The sequence below is a fragment of the Fopius arisanus genome, unplaced genomic scaffold, assembly GCF_000806365.1.
Source record: "Fopius arisanus strain USDA-PBARC FA_bdor unplaced genomic scaffold, ASM80636v1 scaffold00004, whole genome shotgun sequence".
Lineage (NCBI taxonomy): Eukaryota > Metazoa > Arthropoda > Insecta > Hymenoptera > Braconidae > Fopius > Fopius arisanus.
In genome coordinates this window covers 378,876-396,993 of record NW_011887743.1, presented here as the reverse complement: position 1 = coordinate 396,993, position 18,118 = coordinate 378,876, and the positions used below count along the sequence as shown (strand labels likewise).

At 34.9% G+C, this 18,118-nt stretch overlaps 1 protein-coding gene across 1 annotated transcript in view; it reads left to right on the top strand.

The window, feature by feature from the left end:
• Nucleotides 1–18,118, top strand: part of LOC105271123 (Myocardin-related transcription factor) — a 138,617-nt gene extending 120,499 nt beyond the window's left edge. The window contains exons 4-8 of the mRNA XM_011312479.1: nt 11,045–11,110; nt 12,226–12,522; nt 12,899–13,230; nt 13,567–13,845; nt 15,692–18,118. Coding sequence (XP_011310781.1) covers nt 11,045–11,110; nt 12,226–12,522; nt 12,899–13,230; nt 13,567–13,845; nt 15,692–17,806 — 3,089 coding nt within the window. The 3' untranslated portion in view covers nt 17,807–18,118. The remainder of the gene's footprint in view (nt 1–11,044; nt 11,111–12,225; nt 12,523–12,898; nt 13,231–13,566; nt 13,846–15,691) is intronic.

Below are 18,118 nucleotides of genomic sequence, written 5' to 3'. Positions count from 1 at the left end.
ACCCCAATTATTATAAAATTTTTAAGATAAACGAAATCAAAATTTAGATGACATTTTCATTGAAATTTGAATAAATTCTTAGATTTCACGGGAATTCAGATAATTCCATAAATTTGAAAGACTAAAAACTAGAATTGATTAATCTATTCTGATTTTCAAATTCTTATGAAAATTCCGTGTCAAATTCCATTGAATTTTTAGTAAAATCTCAAATTTCATAGTTTTCTTCAATAATATCATTCCCTCACGCTCGTCTGTGATTGATATTGCAAAATTTATTATTTAATTCCATAGATTTGTTTGGATTGTGAAAATTCATTGAGTAATTCATTGAGTTGAAATCGATTTTGTGAATGAAAACGTAGTTGAAGGGCACGCGTGGGCGAATGCTCGTCCCACATACATTTCACGGTCCATCATAACCGGTGAAATCTATACATGCATCGTAAATGTAGTATATACAGTGTGTATATAGGTATACCTATTGGTAAGATCGGAGAGAGACATGTGCAATGTGTCACTTCTTTATCTGAACAATCACTGAATTTTTACGTCTCTCTGGGCCATAAAAATTCCCCGACTATTGCGTCCCAACAAATCCAATTTAGTCAGTCGGAGATGTTTACACGGAGATTAATATTCAGTAGTAATACCCCGAGTGCTTCCCAATAATCGGGAACTTCCTCATAAGTGGGTCGCAAACAAACGGGAGTGTCACCTTTTGTTAATTATAAAATCACGAGCGCGAGAATTAGTGCGAGGAATTTCCCTAAAAAATTTTGCACGATCGGTTCACGGAAAAATACTTGCATCAAGTATATTGTATACTTGATTCTAGTATATTCCGTTTTCAATGAATATCAATTACAAATTGATTTTCCCGCGATTGTAATAAAAATTATGCATATACTCAGATCAAGTATACAATATACTTGATTCAAGTATTTATTGTTTTACGTGTTGTTTGCAGGAAAGTTTGAGGAAAATGAACGATTTATTTTGAGGGACGGGGGATGTTTATCGGATTGTTTTCCATGTACCGATTTCGGCCGATCAAGGTCTAGCGTTTGGAGCGGAAATCGAATTCCATGAAGCTATCGAGGCAAAAAGGAAAATTAATATTCATTTCTTTCCCCTAGGTCACTCATTCTTCAATTCATTTTCCAAACCATTTTTTATTCAACCCCTAAATCAAATGAAAAATAAATATTTAGTGCACTGAGAGAACGATTCGTTTATTATTAAGAAATCGATTTTCCATCGATTTTTTTGGTATACGAACACTGAGAAAGAAATTTAGTAAAATGTAATAAGTCTATTTGTTTGCGGCGAAAAACGGTTGCTTTTATTAAATTAAATTTAAAACAATTAAAAACATATTTGAAGTAAGTAAATATTTAATTAATTCAATCTTTTGGCGAATTCACGGCAATTTACTGATTCCTCACAAATATTTTATAAAAACAAATAAATATACTATTAGTTATATAGCTTAGTAAAACCGAAGCACAAAAATGAATTATTTATTTTTATTGCATTAATTTCTTGTGATTAGTAAGAAGTTAAACAATATTTATCTAATCTTAATATACAAAAAAAAATATTAGTTGAGGGTATCAAATATATTTCTAAATTGAATGCATCCTCAGGCAAATATTTTAACGAATACTACTTTCTAATAAAAATTTTTTTAAACAAGTAAAGTTACAGTTGACGTCCAAAATTTCAATTAGTTGTTTTGAATGAATTTATTCAATTCAATGTTTAGCACTCACAATCATATGATGTGCTTGTGACTATTCATTCATTTCATCCATTCATTGTTTAAAAACAATTGTTTTTAATTTACTAAATTTTATTGTCAGTGCATTCATTTTTTAGTAGTCAAGAAATTACACCTGGGAGACTGATTTATCTTTCACTTTGAATTTAAAGAAATTCCATTTTTAGATTACAATTCACTCAAGCCAATTAAATAAACAACATTTTTTATAGATTGAAAATTTTGAAAAATTTTCTCACCTAAATGTTCAATATTAACGGAATAATAAAAAAATTGACTAATTTGTTAATGAAAAAGGAACGATTCGATGTTTTTTCACTTAAAATTGAATTGTTAATCTGAAAAATTAACTAAACCCAAAATTAATAATAATAATAATAATAATTGACTAATTTGTTAATGAAAAAAGGAAAATTCCATGTTTTTTCACTTGTAATTGAAATTGTTAATCTGAAAAATTAACTAACCACAAAATCTATAATTTTAGGACTCCAGTCGGGGTTAAAATATTAAAAACAAAAAAATCAACTGAAATCCAGTTTTTTTGGTTTGTTTTGTGCAACAAAAATAATTTCCAATTGTAAATAACTCGACAATGTTCAACATCAATCCTCTCAGATTTACTCACCTTTGCAATCCAACATTAGAGTCCCGTATAATGGTTAAATACGGTAAAGTACAAGTTTCCAAAACCGTCGTAGGTATTACAGTATATCACCACCGTGATTATACCATCGAGTCTATTTCTAGAATCTCACCGTGTCACCGATCATACTAACGATTTTTTTCGATCTCTCCCCATCACCTACCCCTTCTCCCTCTCCAATAAAATAGAATGAAAGAGCACTCGGAATAAAAAATAAATAAATGAAAGAAAACGCTATAAAAAGGGGAATAAGGACACACGTATGCAACATGGAGGTTTCCACTACTTCACGCAATTCTTTTCCATCTATTTAAAATTTTATTCTATTTAAGCTTTAATTTTCATAATGTCTCTGACAATTCAAACTTTTATTGGAAAATTACGCATTGTTTGACCCGGAAAAACCAATTATTGTTGAATTTCCAAAATAAATGAAGATTTAATGTACGGTTTCGCTTTCAAATTAAATTGAAACCCACACTGAGAAAAAAAATTATTTTTACCAAAAATATTTTCTTCCCACCAGTAAATCTGGCGATCACTGTGTAAATACTCCCATAAAGACTTAATAATGCCAAATATATTTTGTTGTGGTTAATAAATATTCTTGGCTAAAGGAAACTTTTTTCTGTACACGTAATTGAAAATTTACATGTCATTTTCACTGAAATTTCGATTTATTTTCAGGTTTCACTAGAAATTCAGGGAAATTCCTCCATTTTAAGAAACGAAAAGACGAAAAGTGATTAGTCTATTCCGATTTTCAAACCCTTATGAAAATTCGTTGTCAAATTCGATTGAATTTTTAGTAAAATCTGAAATTTTACAGTTTTCTTCTGGATAAACCGCATTTAATGCCAATCTCATAAAAATTTCTGAATATACTCACTGAATTTTCTATGGAATTGTAATGATAAAAAACTCCAGAACGTGAAACAGAAAATTCAATTTATTTTATTTATGACGTTCGATTTTCAGAGTGAAACCATAAATTGAAGTTTTCATTGAGCGATGACTGATTCGAATAACCCAATTTAATTGAATAATGACCCAAATTTCTTGAGTTTTCACTATGAATGAGAAATTAGTGACAACTGTTACTTGAAATTAAATTGGAACTCACGTAACGTGATTGAAATTTCCCAAAACTTTTAGGTTTCCCTGGAAATTCTGTAAAATTGCTGAATTATAAAAAAGATAAAAACGACAAGTGATGAATCTCTTCGAATTCAGATCCATTCCAAATCTTCTATTTCATAATTGAAAACTTGATTCATTACTAAAAAATTTTCGAATGAAACTTGAACTGAAATGTTCACAACTCCAAAAATAGAAACTCAATGAAAAATGAGTGATTGTTTCCAGCACTAAAATCGAAAATCACATAATAGAAAATTCAAATGACCCTGTGACTGAAATATCAATAAATTTTTCCAAGTGCAAGAGGATTGGATTGGAGAAGCCCGAGAGAATCGGAGGGACGTATCACTGACAAGTTCCCGTCTATATGAAACTCAATGTGGGGATGAGGTTGAAGGGAGAGGAAAGGTTGCCATGCACCTGTGCATTGCCGCCTTATAGGATACAAAGTTATGGCGTTTTTCCGTGCACCAACGATACCGATCGTATCTTGAAACCGGCGAAACCGATTCCATTTGTGGAAATCGCGCAACCGCGAGCTCGCGCCGTTTGTTTTTTTTTCCCCTCTTTTTTTTGTTCATTTTTCTTGTTACTCTGCCATTTTTTTCTCTCTTTATTTATTTTATTCTTAGATTTTATGTCGAGGTGAGTTGAGACGATGAAGAGTAAATTAATTATCCTGGGGTAGGGGGAGATGGTTAGGCGGTGGGGTGGATGGGTGGTGGAGTGGATGGGGAGGAAGGGGGGGAAGGGGCGGAAGGGGTGGAAGGGGCGGAAAGGAGAAGGGAGGAGGGGGCAAGTTTGTATTTATTAGATACGGTGTAATGAGTGAGGATAATGGAGATTTTTTTTTTTGTTGGGAGGATGGAACGACGCCAAGCTGTCTGGTGGGTAAATTCGGTCGGTGGAAAGCATTGTTTGAGTTTATTGCGGAGTTTTCCGGAGATGGAAATCAGGGGCAACGCCTAGTCGGGTGAGAATGTGACGGATTGTTTGGGGTTTGGGAACAAGGGTGATATTCCGGGTCGTCGGGGAATTGTTTAGGTGTTAATTAGTACGTGGAAAGGATTTATTTCGTCGCTTCGTAGCACTAGATTTTTTTTTTGAGTTGTAGAAATTGGCGATTGTTATTCTTGGAACTGGAAAATACTCGAGGTGGCTGAAAGTCATCTGTTAATAACCCTCGGTTTTTCTAATTAATCCAGATGATTTCCTCAAATTTCCCTCGAATCGGCGGTATTTAAATGTCCATTGGAGATTTCAAGTTATTTTAGTTTTTCAAATTAAAAAATTTAACATTTTTTACAATGATAACGTGACAGGAAATTTCTGGTGTCTTTTCAATTGGATTCATTGGAGAGTCAATTAATTTCGGGAATATTCAAATTATTTAGCATTTTCAGGCTGTATATGGACCTGAAAAATTGAAAACATTGAAAATTCTGGCAAAAACTCATTTGATCTTCAACTTTATTAACAATTAAATTACATTCCACGCTCGGTTTTTCGGAGAAGTGGGAAAATTCAAATATTCATTGAAGAATCGATTTTTCTGAATTTTCAAGGCGAATGAAAAATTCAGTTAAGATTTCGAATTAAAATTGAATTGATGCTGAAATATAATTGAAGCTTTTTCACAAATTTACAAAAGTTTACCAAAAGTTTCTGTGAGTCATTGAATAATGATGAAACATCAAAATGGTTCTTTCGCTTTAATCCTGTGAAATGAGATAAAAAACATAAAAAACGAGAAGATATCGGCAATAACTCTTTAACAACAATCTGACGATGAATTTTCCACTAATCTCTTATTCCTCAACATTTCACTGTGCCTCAGATTTATCTTTCCCCAGATTATTTCCATTGAAAAAACAATGAATTTTCAACACGTGTTATCGGGTCTGAGAGAAACCAGAGAGACAAGAAGAAAAGATGATCAGTTGAATTTTCCGTAGGTGTAATCAGTTGCCGTAGGCATACACACACCAGCTGTCAAACCCACGTGGTCCACCCACGCGGTACCACGATATATATTACTAGTGGATAACATAATACATATACAAGTATATGCCGTGAGTTAAAAATGAATTCCGGTGAGGGTGAAAGGAGAGAAGAAAAGAGAAAGGAACTTGGATAATGAAATGAGAGATAACGAGAAATTGAATAAATCCGGTGGAGAAATTTTTTGACGCAGAAAAGAGAATATAAACATGTGCCCTCCATTTTGGATAAAGTTGAATAGAATCTTTGCAACACATGAACAATAAATAAATGCGTGGGTATAGGAGAACATGTATTTGTATTTAATCGTCATTGAAATATTTTTTTCAAGCGATATTTTTCCAATAATTTCTTCCGTCGTGAGAATTCAATTCCATTTGGCTATTGGATCTGTGGATTTTTAATTAATTGTTTAATTAGGTTATTGATTTGGCTGATTTTTTTGATAGTACTTTTTAGTAATTTATGTTGTACAGCAATTGCATGACTCAAGTCATGTGTAGTCAGATGACAAAGAGAAATATAAAGAGGAGGAAATAAATGGAGAAACATGAGGGCGAGGTCTTGAAAAATAGAGGGAAAAAAGAGGAAAGCAGAAAGAGAAGAGGAAGGGAAGAGTACGTTATATGTACTTGTATTTATGCAGTGGGCATCTGATGTATTACATCTTTTGTAGAAAGAATATGTGGGAAAAAATGGAATTTTATGAATATATAAATATAAATATAAATTTTTAACAAAAAATTCTGGTTTCAAAGTGTGAATAAACTCATATTTCAAACCCATCCTATAACACTTAATAAACTTAATTACCCAAATTAATTATTCTAAAACTGAGACGAGTGCACTGATCCCATAAAAAGAATTCCCGGAGTCAAAGACCTCTCTTTCCTCCTCAGAATAAAAATAATTGTTTGGGGCCACGTTTGTTTGTCATCAAATTTTCTAGACGTATGAATGAACAGTCGTATGTAAAAATTATAAAAAAAAAAGGTCCCTCTGGAGGGATAAAAATGGCTTCGAAACGATCGACATAATATACACGATCCCATACTTTTATTACGTTTTCACCATGTACAACTTTATTTATGTTACAAATAAAATGAGTGTCATTGTCGGCGAAGTGTTGACCGTAAAAAAAAAAAACAATGTTTAAAATTTTATTTTATTTTCACACTCACGCGGTTGAGAGTTTTGTTGTTATGGATAAATTCGTTAGCCACAAGTTCTCATATGCGACGAGCGCAGATTTTTGTGGATTAAAAATACTCAAATAACAGGAGGGGATTACCAATGAAAGTTAAAGATAAATATGCAGCTTTTTAGTCAGTGAGGATTTATTTGAAAAATCTGGTGGCAAATGAGGAGGTGGAATAACAGCGACAACTGCGCGTTGAAACTTCTCCGATTAGAAGGCGTGGTTAAATGCCATTGTGGGCGGGGCTTGCAGTTAACGCATCGTAGAAATACGCGGGAGAGTGCAAATCAAGTTCACGCACCCGCGCATTCGCGATTTTTTTTTCTTTCATTATTTTACGGAGAACTGCTCTACTTCGTTGAGAGTCGGCCAAAACAAGATAAATCAATGACATCGAAATTCGAGAAGAGAGACTTTAATAGTACCAATTACTATGGCCAATTCTCCGACAAACAACTCAAAAGATTTTTAGTGAATCCTAAAAAAAAACATTTTTATGAATTAAGTTATTTATGTATTTCCTTTTAAGGGAATACCATGTGACATGGAAATAATTACTATATTACTACATCCAGCATTGTAAAATATAAAAAATAACTATTGACGTTCGTTTAAAAACTTAAATTTCTCTTTTCATAATTTTTTTATTTCACTTTCTCCATGGAACTATAACTATAACTATCACATTAGATGCAGATGTACTATGTGTCCTCATAATGCCTAACCCTCACTATATTAACTATGCCGACGGCGACCCCTATGTAGATACTATCTTGACGAATTTACAAATGATTGGTCCCCAACTACTTCAGTGATAGATTGGTAAAAATGGGTGAATGCCATTTCTGCTATTAGTGCAGATTGTAATCTAAAATAAATTGTTTTGATTGTCAAAAGAGAGTAAAGAAAAATATTAACACGTCCATTTGGCAGAGATTCACGTGTGTCCGACCCTCACTCGCTCTTTTCACTGCCATAATAAATCACAATCTAGCGCCATTCAGTCTGTTTGTAGGTCAGAGGCATATGCTCAGTTGGATATACATTGAAATAACCCATGTATTTAACGCACTTTTACTCCTCGCCTCATCCCAAATATTGAACAATCAATTTACATAAAGTCGTTATTTATTTTTATACCACGAACTCATGAGCGAGCTCAGAGTCATCAATTTTCGGTAGAAACCAATTCGAAGGCAATGATTTCTTGAAATATTTTCTATTTTAAAAAGTTGTCGATTTTAGGTGCACACAGATTATGCTGTCCAACGTTGGGGGACAGAAAATGAAACGAAAAAAAGAAGAAAAAGATTAAAAATGGAGAAAAAAGGCACGAGAATGAGAGAAGAAATGGGAAGGAAAAAATAGAAACGGTTGGTGCCTACCTCCGGGGCAACACTGCTTTATTTATACTCAAAGCTCTGTATTATTGGATCACCCCCGCGGTACATCGTCCTCTGCATGTGAATGTGTCTCATGTGGTGTCTCTTCAATTTTCTTTTTAAGTCTATAACCAAACGAGTTTGTACATCTTTTTTCAATGGAGAAATCGTGCGCCAGAAAGAACGTACAAATAAAATCCATAAAAATCAAACTGCTGACGCATAAAACATTGCATTTAAGATTTCCAATTAATTCGTTTAAATTTTTATCAGAAAGACAGAGTTCTGTTGAAATTTTCAGATAATTATTTCTCTAGAAAAAAAGTTAACTAGGAAGAAGTGCATTTTTGTCGAGCCGTTTCTAATTAATATCTTGGAATCCAAGGAAGATGGCGTTTTTTTTATAGGTACATTTTTTGTAGAGAAAGATGAAAGCTATAAAGAAGGTATTTATGCAATTATCTCTATCTTTCGGCGTTTTCAAGATATTTTCGAAAAACTAGAGTGAGTACTTGAAAATATTATCGACTAATTATTCATCCCTCATTTATTTAAACACGAAATTATTTTTATCATTCGTTCTCTATGATTTGCTGAAATTCAGTAGTAAAATACCGATATTTCAGACACTTTTTGAAACCCCACGGATTTTAGAGGAATTTATTTATCATTCTACATCCTAACGACGTCACAACAATTTTTTCAATAAAAACTAATATTATTACAAGTTTTTGAAAGTATACAAAAATTGAAGAAACAATTATATGGGTAGTTGATAAAATCATATATCTTATTATCCCTTCGCTTATCATTTCCGCAGACGCAAACGGCCAAAAATTTATTTAAAAATAATACAAGGTATATATATATAACACGTTTTTTATGCATATTTTGATTATTCACACTACTCCATAAAATTTCACCCTCTACAAAATTTTTCTGACTTATAATTGTGACCTGGTCCCCTTTTGAATTTATATACTTCAAGTCACCTCATCTCATATGATGGGTGCTAGAAGTATGAATTTATAAATTTATAATAAGATAAACTTCGTTAAATTCAAAACACTGGAAATGATTTAATCGAAACCATACCAGCGCGGTACGTTACCCTTGGTTCACGACGCGGACGCGGCTGATATGAATCACAAAAGATCATGTATGAGCTGGTCTCCATCTTCAACTATAGTAGGACACTTTTTTGTATTAATTAAATTATATCAAAGGTTGGTTTTGTAAGGGACCCATATTCTACATATTCTTCATGAATTGTAAATATGTTTTATACTTTTTTTCATGTGGACATGAAAAATCTGAAGACTTCAAGAATAATTCGAAGGGCATTAAAGTAAAAACAAATTGCACAAAATGCACGTAAATTCCGAGACATCCGGAAGCTGCTGAAGCTTTTAATGGACTGTGCACTGAGAAGATTCCACGGGGGGATTTATTCAGAGATGTTTTTAAGAGACTCAAAGCTCAAGGGGGAAAAAGCCCTCCACTGTTATGAGACACGCGAATGTCGTAAAAACAATTAAAATCTTTACCGCATGAACAAAATTATTTTCGCTCATTGTATAAAGCTCTTATAAAAATTTCCATTACAATTCGCTGATAAATTTTATATGCACTTATGTATGATGCAAATGGAGAGATTTAGTGGAATGCATGGGAGCACTGAGAGGAGCTTGGAATTCAGATTGCAGATTATTATTCAATTTTTTCCGCCGAGAATGTATGCAACAATTGTTTGCCTGCATTTATTTATATCTCTTTGTATGTTAATTCTTTTTATTTCCTCTTCATTCGTAAAATAATAATTCATATATAACGGAAATCAATTGAAAACTTTTCAGAATAATAATCACCCATTATCCCCACGGGGATAGCAGTAAATTTTGTTCAAGTTTTACTATATTAAAACGTAGATAATTATCAATGATCGATAATTGGTATTACAATAATTCTCATTGCCATAATAATTTTTACAACAAACAAAAATATTCATAGCAGAAATAATTATATTATGATTTTTAAGAGAAAACCACTACGAATAATTTGAAAAATTATTAACAAAGAAAATAAATTATTAATTACTTTCCTGCTGTGGAATATCGAAAGGAAAATTCAGGGATGAAATTGAAATTCCATAAAAAATTGAATAATAAACATGTACCATCCACTAAATAATTATTGTTAAAAAGTTCTTTATAAATTTTGATAGCCGATTGCTGTTTAGCATCTGTTATTATTTTTCCAACATAAAAAAAAATGATACCGATGACTAATCGAAATCGATTCATATTTCTCGCGAAATGTTCCCCTAGATGTTAAATTGCCCCTTAAATGACTCATCGATCGTTCTAATCGATGAAATTATTCATAATGGTATAAATAAAAAAATGTAAAATACCCCCAAACCAATTAAATAAAGTAAAAAATGCCGGGGGTCAAAAGTGGCATCGAAGAAGTCCATCTTAACGAGGTGTACGCACCAACTGCTGGTCGGTTCGTTTGAGTAAACACAAACGACGATGTCTTTTCACAGTGCGAAAAATTAAGAGCTCCCTTTATCTCGATGCATTCGTCCCAGTGGATTTACCTCCTTGACTTGCCCTGGGGCAGAGACTGCAAAATAACAAACTCTCCAACTTAAAAGTGTCTTGATCATTATCCTTTTCACCAGTTACTATAAACATACCAGTACTTTTCATGAAATATACTGCAGGGGTGGACCCAAAAATCTGGAGCAGTAATTCATGGCTCTCCCAGATTAATTTCACCTCGCTATCAAAAAAAATAATTAATTACACCACTGTTACTCCCGTTTTGTCTCTTTTTTTTTCTTCATGCGAGCAATTTAATTAATAAGATCGTTTATTTTTCTGCTGCAGCTTTGAAGGTGAAATTGATGCTCAGGCGACCGTACAATCAACTCGTTGCCCAAGGCATTATGCCACGTAAGTATATATTTTATTTTTTCATCGTATTCCTAGTTATCTTAATGTTATTACGCCACAACCAATGATAAATTATCACCTCACTTGATTTGCTTTTCACACATTACATTTTACTTTTCACCATTTCGAGTACTCGAGTTCACTTCATAAATTATTCCCAATGCTTAATTGCCATTGAGTAATTTTTCTTTTTACTTTTAGTCATTAAGTGCAGTCGGTCATTCCAGTATTAAATAGTGACGAGAATACGAAATTCAAGTGGAGAATTAAAGGGGTTTAATTGGATGTCTTTTTATCGGGCTTTTTTTACCACTGACGATCATAATCGAATTAGAACAATTATGTATGAAACCTTGAGAACTAAGTGTTTCATCTCTAATTTATCAGCGTTTAATTATTGACGTCCACTTTTTTCTTTTCACTATAATCATCATCTAGTGACGCATGCGAAAAGTCAATAAATCAAGTCTATAACAATACATTCAATATATTCATTTATGCATTATCAGCGAGTAATGAAAGTACATACCTATTAGATCAGTCAATAAAATTTAACTTCTAGTTTTAAGAAGAAGGGGTAATGTCCCGGATAATAATAAGTTCCTAATCATGTCATCATTTCGATAATGAGAATTTGTTTACTTTAATTAAACCTTTTCTGCAATTATTATTAACAAGTCGATGTAATTAATCCATGTGTAAATGGAGTTTTCACTCGTCATCTCGAATATTCCATGTTTTTGTCATTGATTATAATCCACACATGATGTCTCGAAAAATTTAGGTCATCCGGTTGTTGTGCAAAATTCTCTAGGCTCCGGTGAATTTATGCTTCCTAGGAGGACTCGAGTAATAATTTCACATACGTTAACGCGTCCCAGATAAACCCACCGCATATATAATGAAATGCAAAAATAATTGTATTTTATATTTCTGGAAAATTTCGGATTAATCATGATTCACATAATTCTTGGAGTTGGAATTTATTTCATCATCAGCCTCGACTCATCCATCAAGACTTGTTCTACGAATTATTAATGGAACGATTACTCTTTCCCAGGAAGTCTTAATTAATTACCTTCGTTAATTAATTTTCAATATTTGGAATATTTTAGCTTTGAAAACTCCACCAGGATTTCATGAGCAACGCAAACAGCTGGAACGTGCCAAGACAGGTGATCTGTTGAAAGCGAAGATTCAGCAGAGACCGGGAAGAGATGAACTTGTGAGACAACACATCCTCGAGGACGTGGGTCATGTAGATCCCAGTCTGGCGGAGAGGCAGCGGATGCTGAAGAAGGCAAGACTTGCTGATCAGCTCAACGATCAACTTAGTCATCGACCTGGACCCCTTGAACTCATACAGAAAAATATTTTGCATACTGAAGAGCCCATTGAAAGGGCGGTTAAAGGTGATTATAACGATTACTCAATTAATTAGATCATTCATTAATTGAACATCAATTAAATTTTATCGTAAAAATTTGCTAATATCTCAAGCGTCTCACAAATGAAACCTTCTCACATTTCTCATTTAAAAAATAGAAAAGGAGTTGAGAAAAACCTTTAAAGTACAATTTTGAAAGAAGTCTTTATACTTTATAAAAACGAACTACATTTAATCTGTTTTGGGCCCAAAACATCGATTTTCATCTTTAAATTGCTACAGGGCTTTGCAGAACATCTTACCTACATGAAAATTAGTGTATTATCTTCAGAATATGTTCGATGCAATTCTTCCGCTGAATCATGCAAAGATTAACGAATTTATTGAATTCATGATCACAGAGGGTCACATTCCCTTCAAACCGACGTGCGAGGGTCAGGTGAACAAACCCCAACCTCCAGATCACTACATCACCTTCGAGGACGACTCCCAGAGCTCTGAAGGTGCACCCTCACCTCCTCTGGAGGGCCGAACTGATGTTCTGGAGACTGCAGCAGCATCCGCTGGAATCGTCACGGTTTCTCTAAGTATTCCAACAACTGGTGGTGCTGTTGTCGTCTCCTCGGCTTCACCCGTCTTTCAACAGACCAATGGAGAGCCAACGATACAAACGTTTGCAGAATTATGTAATTCGGTCGTTGGCAATCAACACACCCAACTTCCAACATCACAGGTGAAATAGAAATCAATAATAGAAAAGAATTCCAACTCTTCAAGCCCATTGCTGCAATCAATTGCAGAAAAAAAACATTATTTTTATTTTCACCTCTTTCAATTACTATTATAATATTTAATATTTTTAATTTAACTGAATTCATTCTTCCAATGCAGATGTGATTTGATAATTTTCTAAAATAGTTCCACTCGATCAGATTGAAACACTCCACAAGTATTTATTGGATTTGACGGAAATGTTCTATTTGAGTAATTTTAAAATTTGGAAGCTGTTCAAACCTTTGAGGAATTATGCAACATTCTGAGAAATTGAATACATTTTATTATTTAACAGGCGAGTCAAACAAATGGCCCAACAGCAACATTATTACCCCTGGCACCAGCGCCTAGTCCCATGTCACTTGGCTCGACGACATCCAGCCTCTCTCCCCTATCAAATATATCAATAGCATCACCACCAGCTCCACCCGCAGCAATAACCCCACGTCCACAAGCCAGTCCAATAGCCACAACATGCCAAAGGAGTGATGCACCTGGAAAAGACAAGAATAGAAAAAAATCCAAAACCAAGAGTCAACCAAAAACACGAACCATCAAATTTCACGAGTACAAGGTAAATTTAGTCATCAATTAGTCAATCAACTTCTCATTCATTACGACGATATTTTCATACTCCAACAGATCATTAAAACGCTGAATCTGTCGCGGATATTCTAGGACATTGAACTGTGGTATTTTTATCTTTTTGAAACTTTTTCGATTACTAAAACTTTACAAGATCCATGAGCAAATGATTCATATCTGTAGCGCTCCCATTTTCTTCTACTTTTTGCACAATTTGTCTCTTTCTGCCGTATTGAGATAATATATTGTGTAATGAATATTGTGTACGTGAATGGAAAACTCATTTAAAAAAGTATTTAAAAATACTTAAATTCTGTCATTTTCGGGTTTTATATAAATTTAAAATTTAGTTCAATTTTTATATATTTATAAAGAAAGTGAATCGGAATATTTATGTACCATTGAAGGCCTTGAAGGCCATTTTTCGCTGTTTGAAATTGCATCAATTGGATCTTGCGTTTTCGTCGAGTTATCCAATTTTTTTTTTTCCATTTTTCACCGTTATGTCACGTTCTAAAATTCACGTTTATTGCTAATTATCGTAGCCTTCCATATAATTTAGCAGCTTATATTGAATCTCATCTTAAAGGTCTCAAGGAGTTCCTCATAATGCCTTTAAAATTTGTTGATTCCTCCGATTTGATCATGAGTTATTTATAATAATTTATCGAATTTCCTGTGTCACTTCACATTTTCACATTTTCAAAAATAGTAATTCCATTTAAATAAAATCCATAATTACCTTCGATATTCTCGTAAATACGCATGCATTTATATCTAATCTAGTTAAATCTAAAATAGCAAAGAGGAAATAACAATTATAGCAAAAATTTCTAATATTAAATATTTTATCAACATCTAACTAATTAGATTCAATGACAAATAAAGCAACAAGCGAATTCGATTAATTTTATTAAAAAAGTAAATATACAAATAAATAAAGACAAGATTCTTTTTTTTTTGTGGTGGCAACTGTCAAAATTGAACATGACTATTTGGATTCGCATTGCGTGAGGAATACGAGAAGATGTAGTAATCTGAAAGGAGTTGAAAATTGGTCCTGTCTCCTTGAGAATTTCACTGATGAAATTTTCGGAGGCATTTTCAAATTGAATATATGTACCGGCTCATTTGGAATACCGGAGAGTGGTCCAAGTAGTCTGAGATTTTATCGAGTGATTAAGTCTCGCGATTTCTCGCGTACAACTGAGAGTATCCAGGGCCCCCTCGTTAGCACTGAGTAATTCGAGTGCTAATTGCTGCTGAGAGTCTGGAGGACCCTCTGAGCGTGCCAACGAAATCGAGATTACCATCTCACTATCAAATATACGTAGACCTGTATTACACTCGTTTGGCAGTTAACGAAAATTTTATTTCCTTTCTTAAAAATTCGATTCATTTATTTCAACATCTTTCATGAAATAATTGACGTGTAATTTCTTAAGTTGGAAATCGATACATTTCGGTAGTAAAGTAGAGAAAAAATGGTCTCCAACGGATTGTTATTTAAATATCTTGGGAGCATGGAATTGGCAATTGAAAATTCCGCAATTAACGACTGGAGAGTGTAAGTGAATATTCTGCATAACTTTCAATTCGAAAGGTGCATATCGAGGGATTCTATTGCAAATTAGATTACAAATACGTACACTTATCCTTTCATAAACCGAATCATTTGTAATTTTTTCCATTTTACATGTCAAGTTCACTGGATTCGGTGGAATCAGTGAGCAATCAAGAGAGAAAATATACAAGCAGCGGCTCTGAAATAGGGTGTTGATAGAAATATTATTAATTTTTACTGGATTAAATCAACACTGTCTATTTGTTCTCAGGGACCTCCAAACGCCCAAAAGACTTCACCTCCGTCGGTTCAGCCCGGCCTAAACTCAGCTGCCCACAACGAGACAAGCTACGAAATAATGCTCCAACAACAGCAGCTCTTCCTCCAGTGGCAACTCGAATGTCAACACCAACTACCTCGAATAATCCTCCCAGCCACGCAAAAACCTCTCTCCCTCACCAGCAGTGGTGCATCTGATGCTGGTAGTGTCAGTGGTGGAAGTGTTAACAATCCATCCCCAGCTCCATCAAATTCCTCCAACAATCCTGGAGAGCAGCCCCCATTACGACCCCTAGGAAAATTGGAAGATATGAAGGTGAGTGACCTCAAAGTGGAACTGAAGAGGCGAAATCTACCAGTTTCAGGGTCAAAACCTCAACTGATTGAACGATTGAAGCCCTTCACCGAGATCTCCACAGCCAACTCCAACTCAAGTGGTCCCCACGTAACACACATGGGTCACATCCTGATGGATACCCCAGGTCCAATGGCATCGGATGACTCCAGTTTGCATGCCAAAAGTCCAAGTTCTTCCATAAAGGACGAGCCCAACAGTCCCAGAACAGATTCTCCCCACAACAGTGAGCACGATGATCCATCGAGTCCAGCAGGTGACGATATAATTAAAGAGCAGCAGAAGAAAATCGAAGAGCTCCAGAGAGAGGTCTACAGATTCAGGCAACAATTGCGTCAGAATCCCCAGATGCGTCAAACTCAGCCAGCAAGAGCAGATAAACTCTACTTGCAACATCACATTCATCATAAGATGCAGCAACAACAACTGGCCATTCAAATGCAGCAGCTGCAGCATCTTCAACAGCAACAGCTGCAACAGCAGCAGCAGAACCAACAGCAGCAACAAACCCAACAGAGCCAGCATGCTGCTTTCCAACAGTTGAATGCAAAGGCTTCTCTCGCTGCATTCCTACAATCACAGCCTAACAATACTGCGATACTCGATTCTGCAACTCTCACAGCCATAAATAACAAGAAGAATAATGTAAAGAATAATACCACAGTGCAACTTCCAGCTGCTATTGTCCTCAATCTTGCTAAACCCACCAAGATAAATGGCTCTCTCCTGGGTGCATTGGTTGCCGCTCAAGCGCATCAACAGGTACAGCAGCAAATCCCAACTACAACAATTGGAAGTACTACGACGACGACGACAACAACAACAGCACCAAAATCTGAGGAGAAACCTCCTCCAGAGTACGATGAAGCTGCTAAGCTGCTGAAAGTGAAGATTGAACCAGTACAAAAGAGCCACATTAAGAGTCAAGTGGTTGATGATGTTCTAGAGATATTGATAAAGAATGGTGAACTGCCACCGAGTGCTGCACAAGATCCAGCAACTCCAACAACACCAAATCGTCAGCTACAACAGAATCTGGTATTCACAGCTCCTGCTGATAGCCCAGGACTTGTATTTGCTGGCAGTCCGATTAGCCCGATGGCCATGGATGTTAGTCAGAGTGGCTGTCCCAATTCTCCAGTACCTCCACCACCACCTCCGCCACCTCTGCCTCTGGCTTCATTCTCAGTGCAATTACCAAGTGCATTACAACAGGAGAGACAGACTCAACATCAGGAAAATGATATCCCCTCTTTCACTGCTGATCTACTGAGTTCTGATGCCGAACTCGATGCAGCAATGCTATTGAGTCCCCAGAGTGTTCAGCAAGGCTCACCGGATCCTCAACCTCCTCAAGAAGTCACAAGTTCTAATAGCAATTTGGATCTTAAAGAGCTAGGACTAGATCTGGAGACCTTGGATACCATGGACTTTGGACAGCTAGATGGTGATCTTGTCGTAAAGATGGAGAGTGTACCTCAGGAGTTGATGGACATTGGTGACATGTCTATGGACATGGATGATTCTGATTGGTTGGACTCGTTGATGCATCAGTCCTCACCGACTTTGACAAGTACAATGCATCATCATCCTTCTCCACCCTCCTCTACCCAACATATCAGCAATGATATTTACGATCCACTTCTTGCTAATAGTCACGATCCCTTCGATTTCTTGAATATGGAGGACTCGGATTTCAAGATGTCATCGGATCTAACACTCATTTGGGACAAAGGAGATTATGCTACTTAGCCTGAGGACTTTAGTGAAATGTGGCCTTATCTTTGTACTTAGTGGAGTGAAGTGACTCGTCTGTTTTTAATTTTAAGATGAGTATAACTAAAAAACTCGCTACTTGTCGAACAGTGTCCGATAATAAAGTAATGGTTCACCAATTACGGGGGACATCAGTGTACTTAATGAAGAGCTTACTTGATGGTTTATTAAATCTTCAAGCAGGACCTAATTATGTTAAGGTTTTAATATATAGTATGGAGAGACGAGGTTGAATAATGAGCTATACAGATGAAACAATGTATATTGGACCAAGAGTGTTTCTGAGTG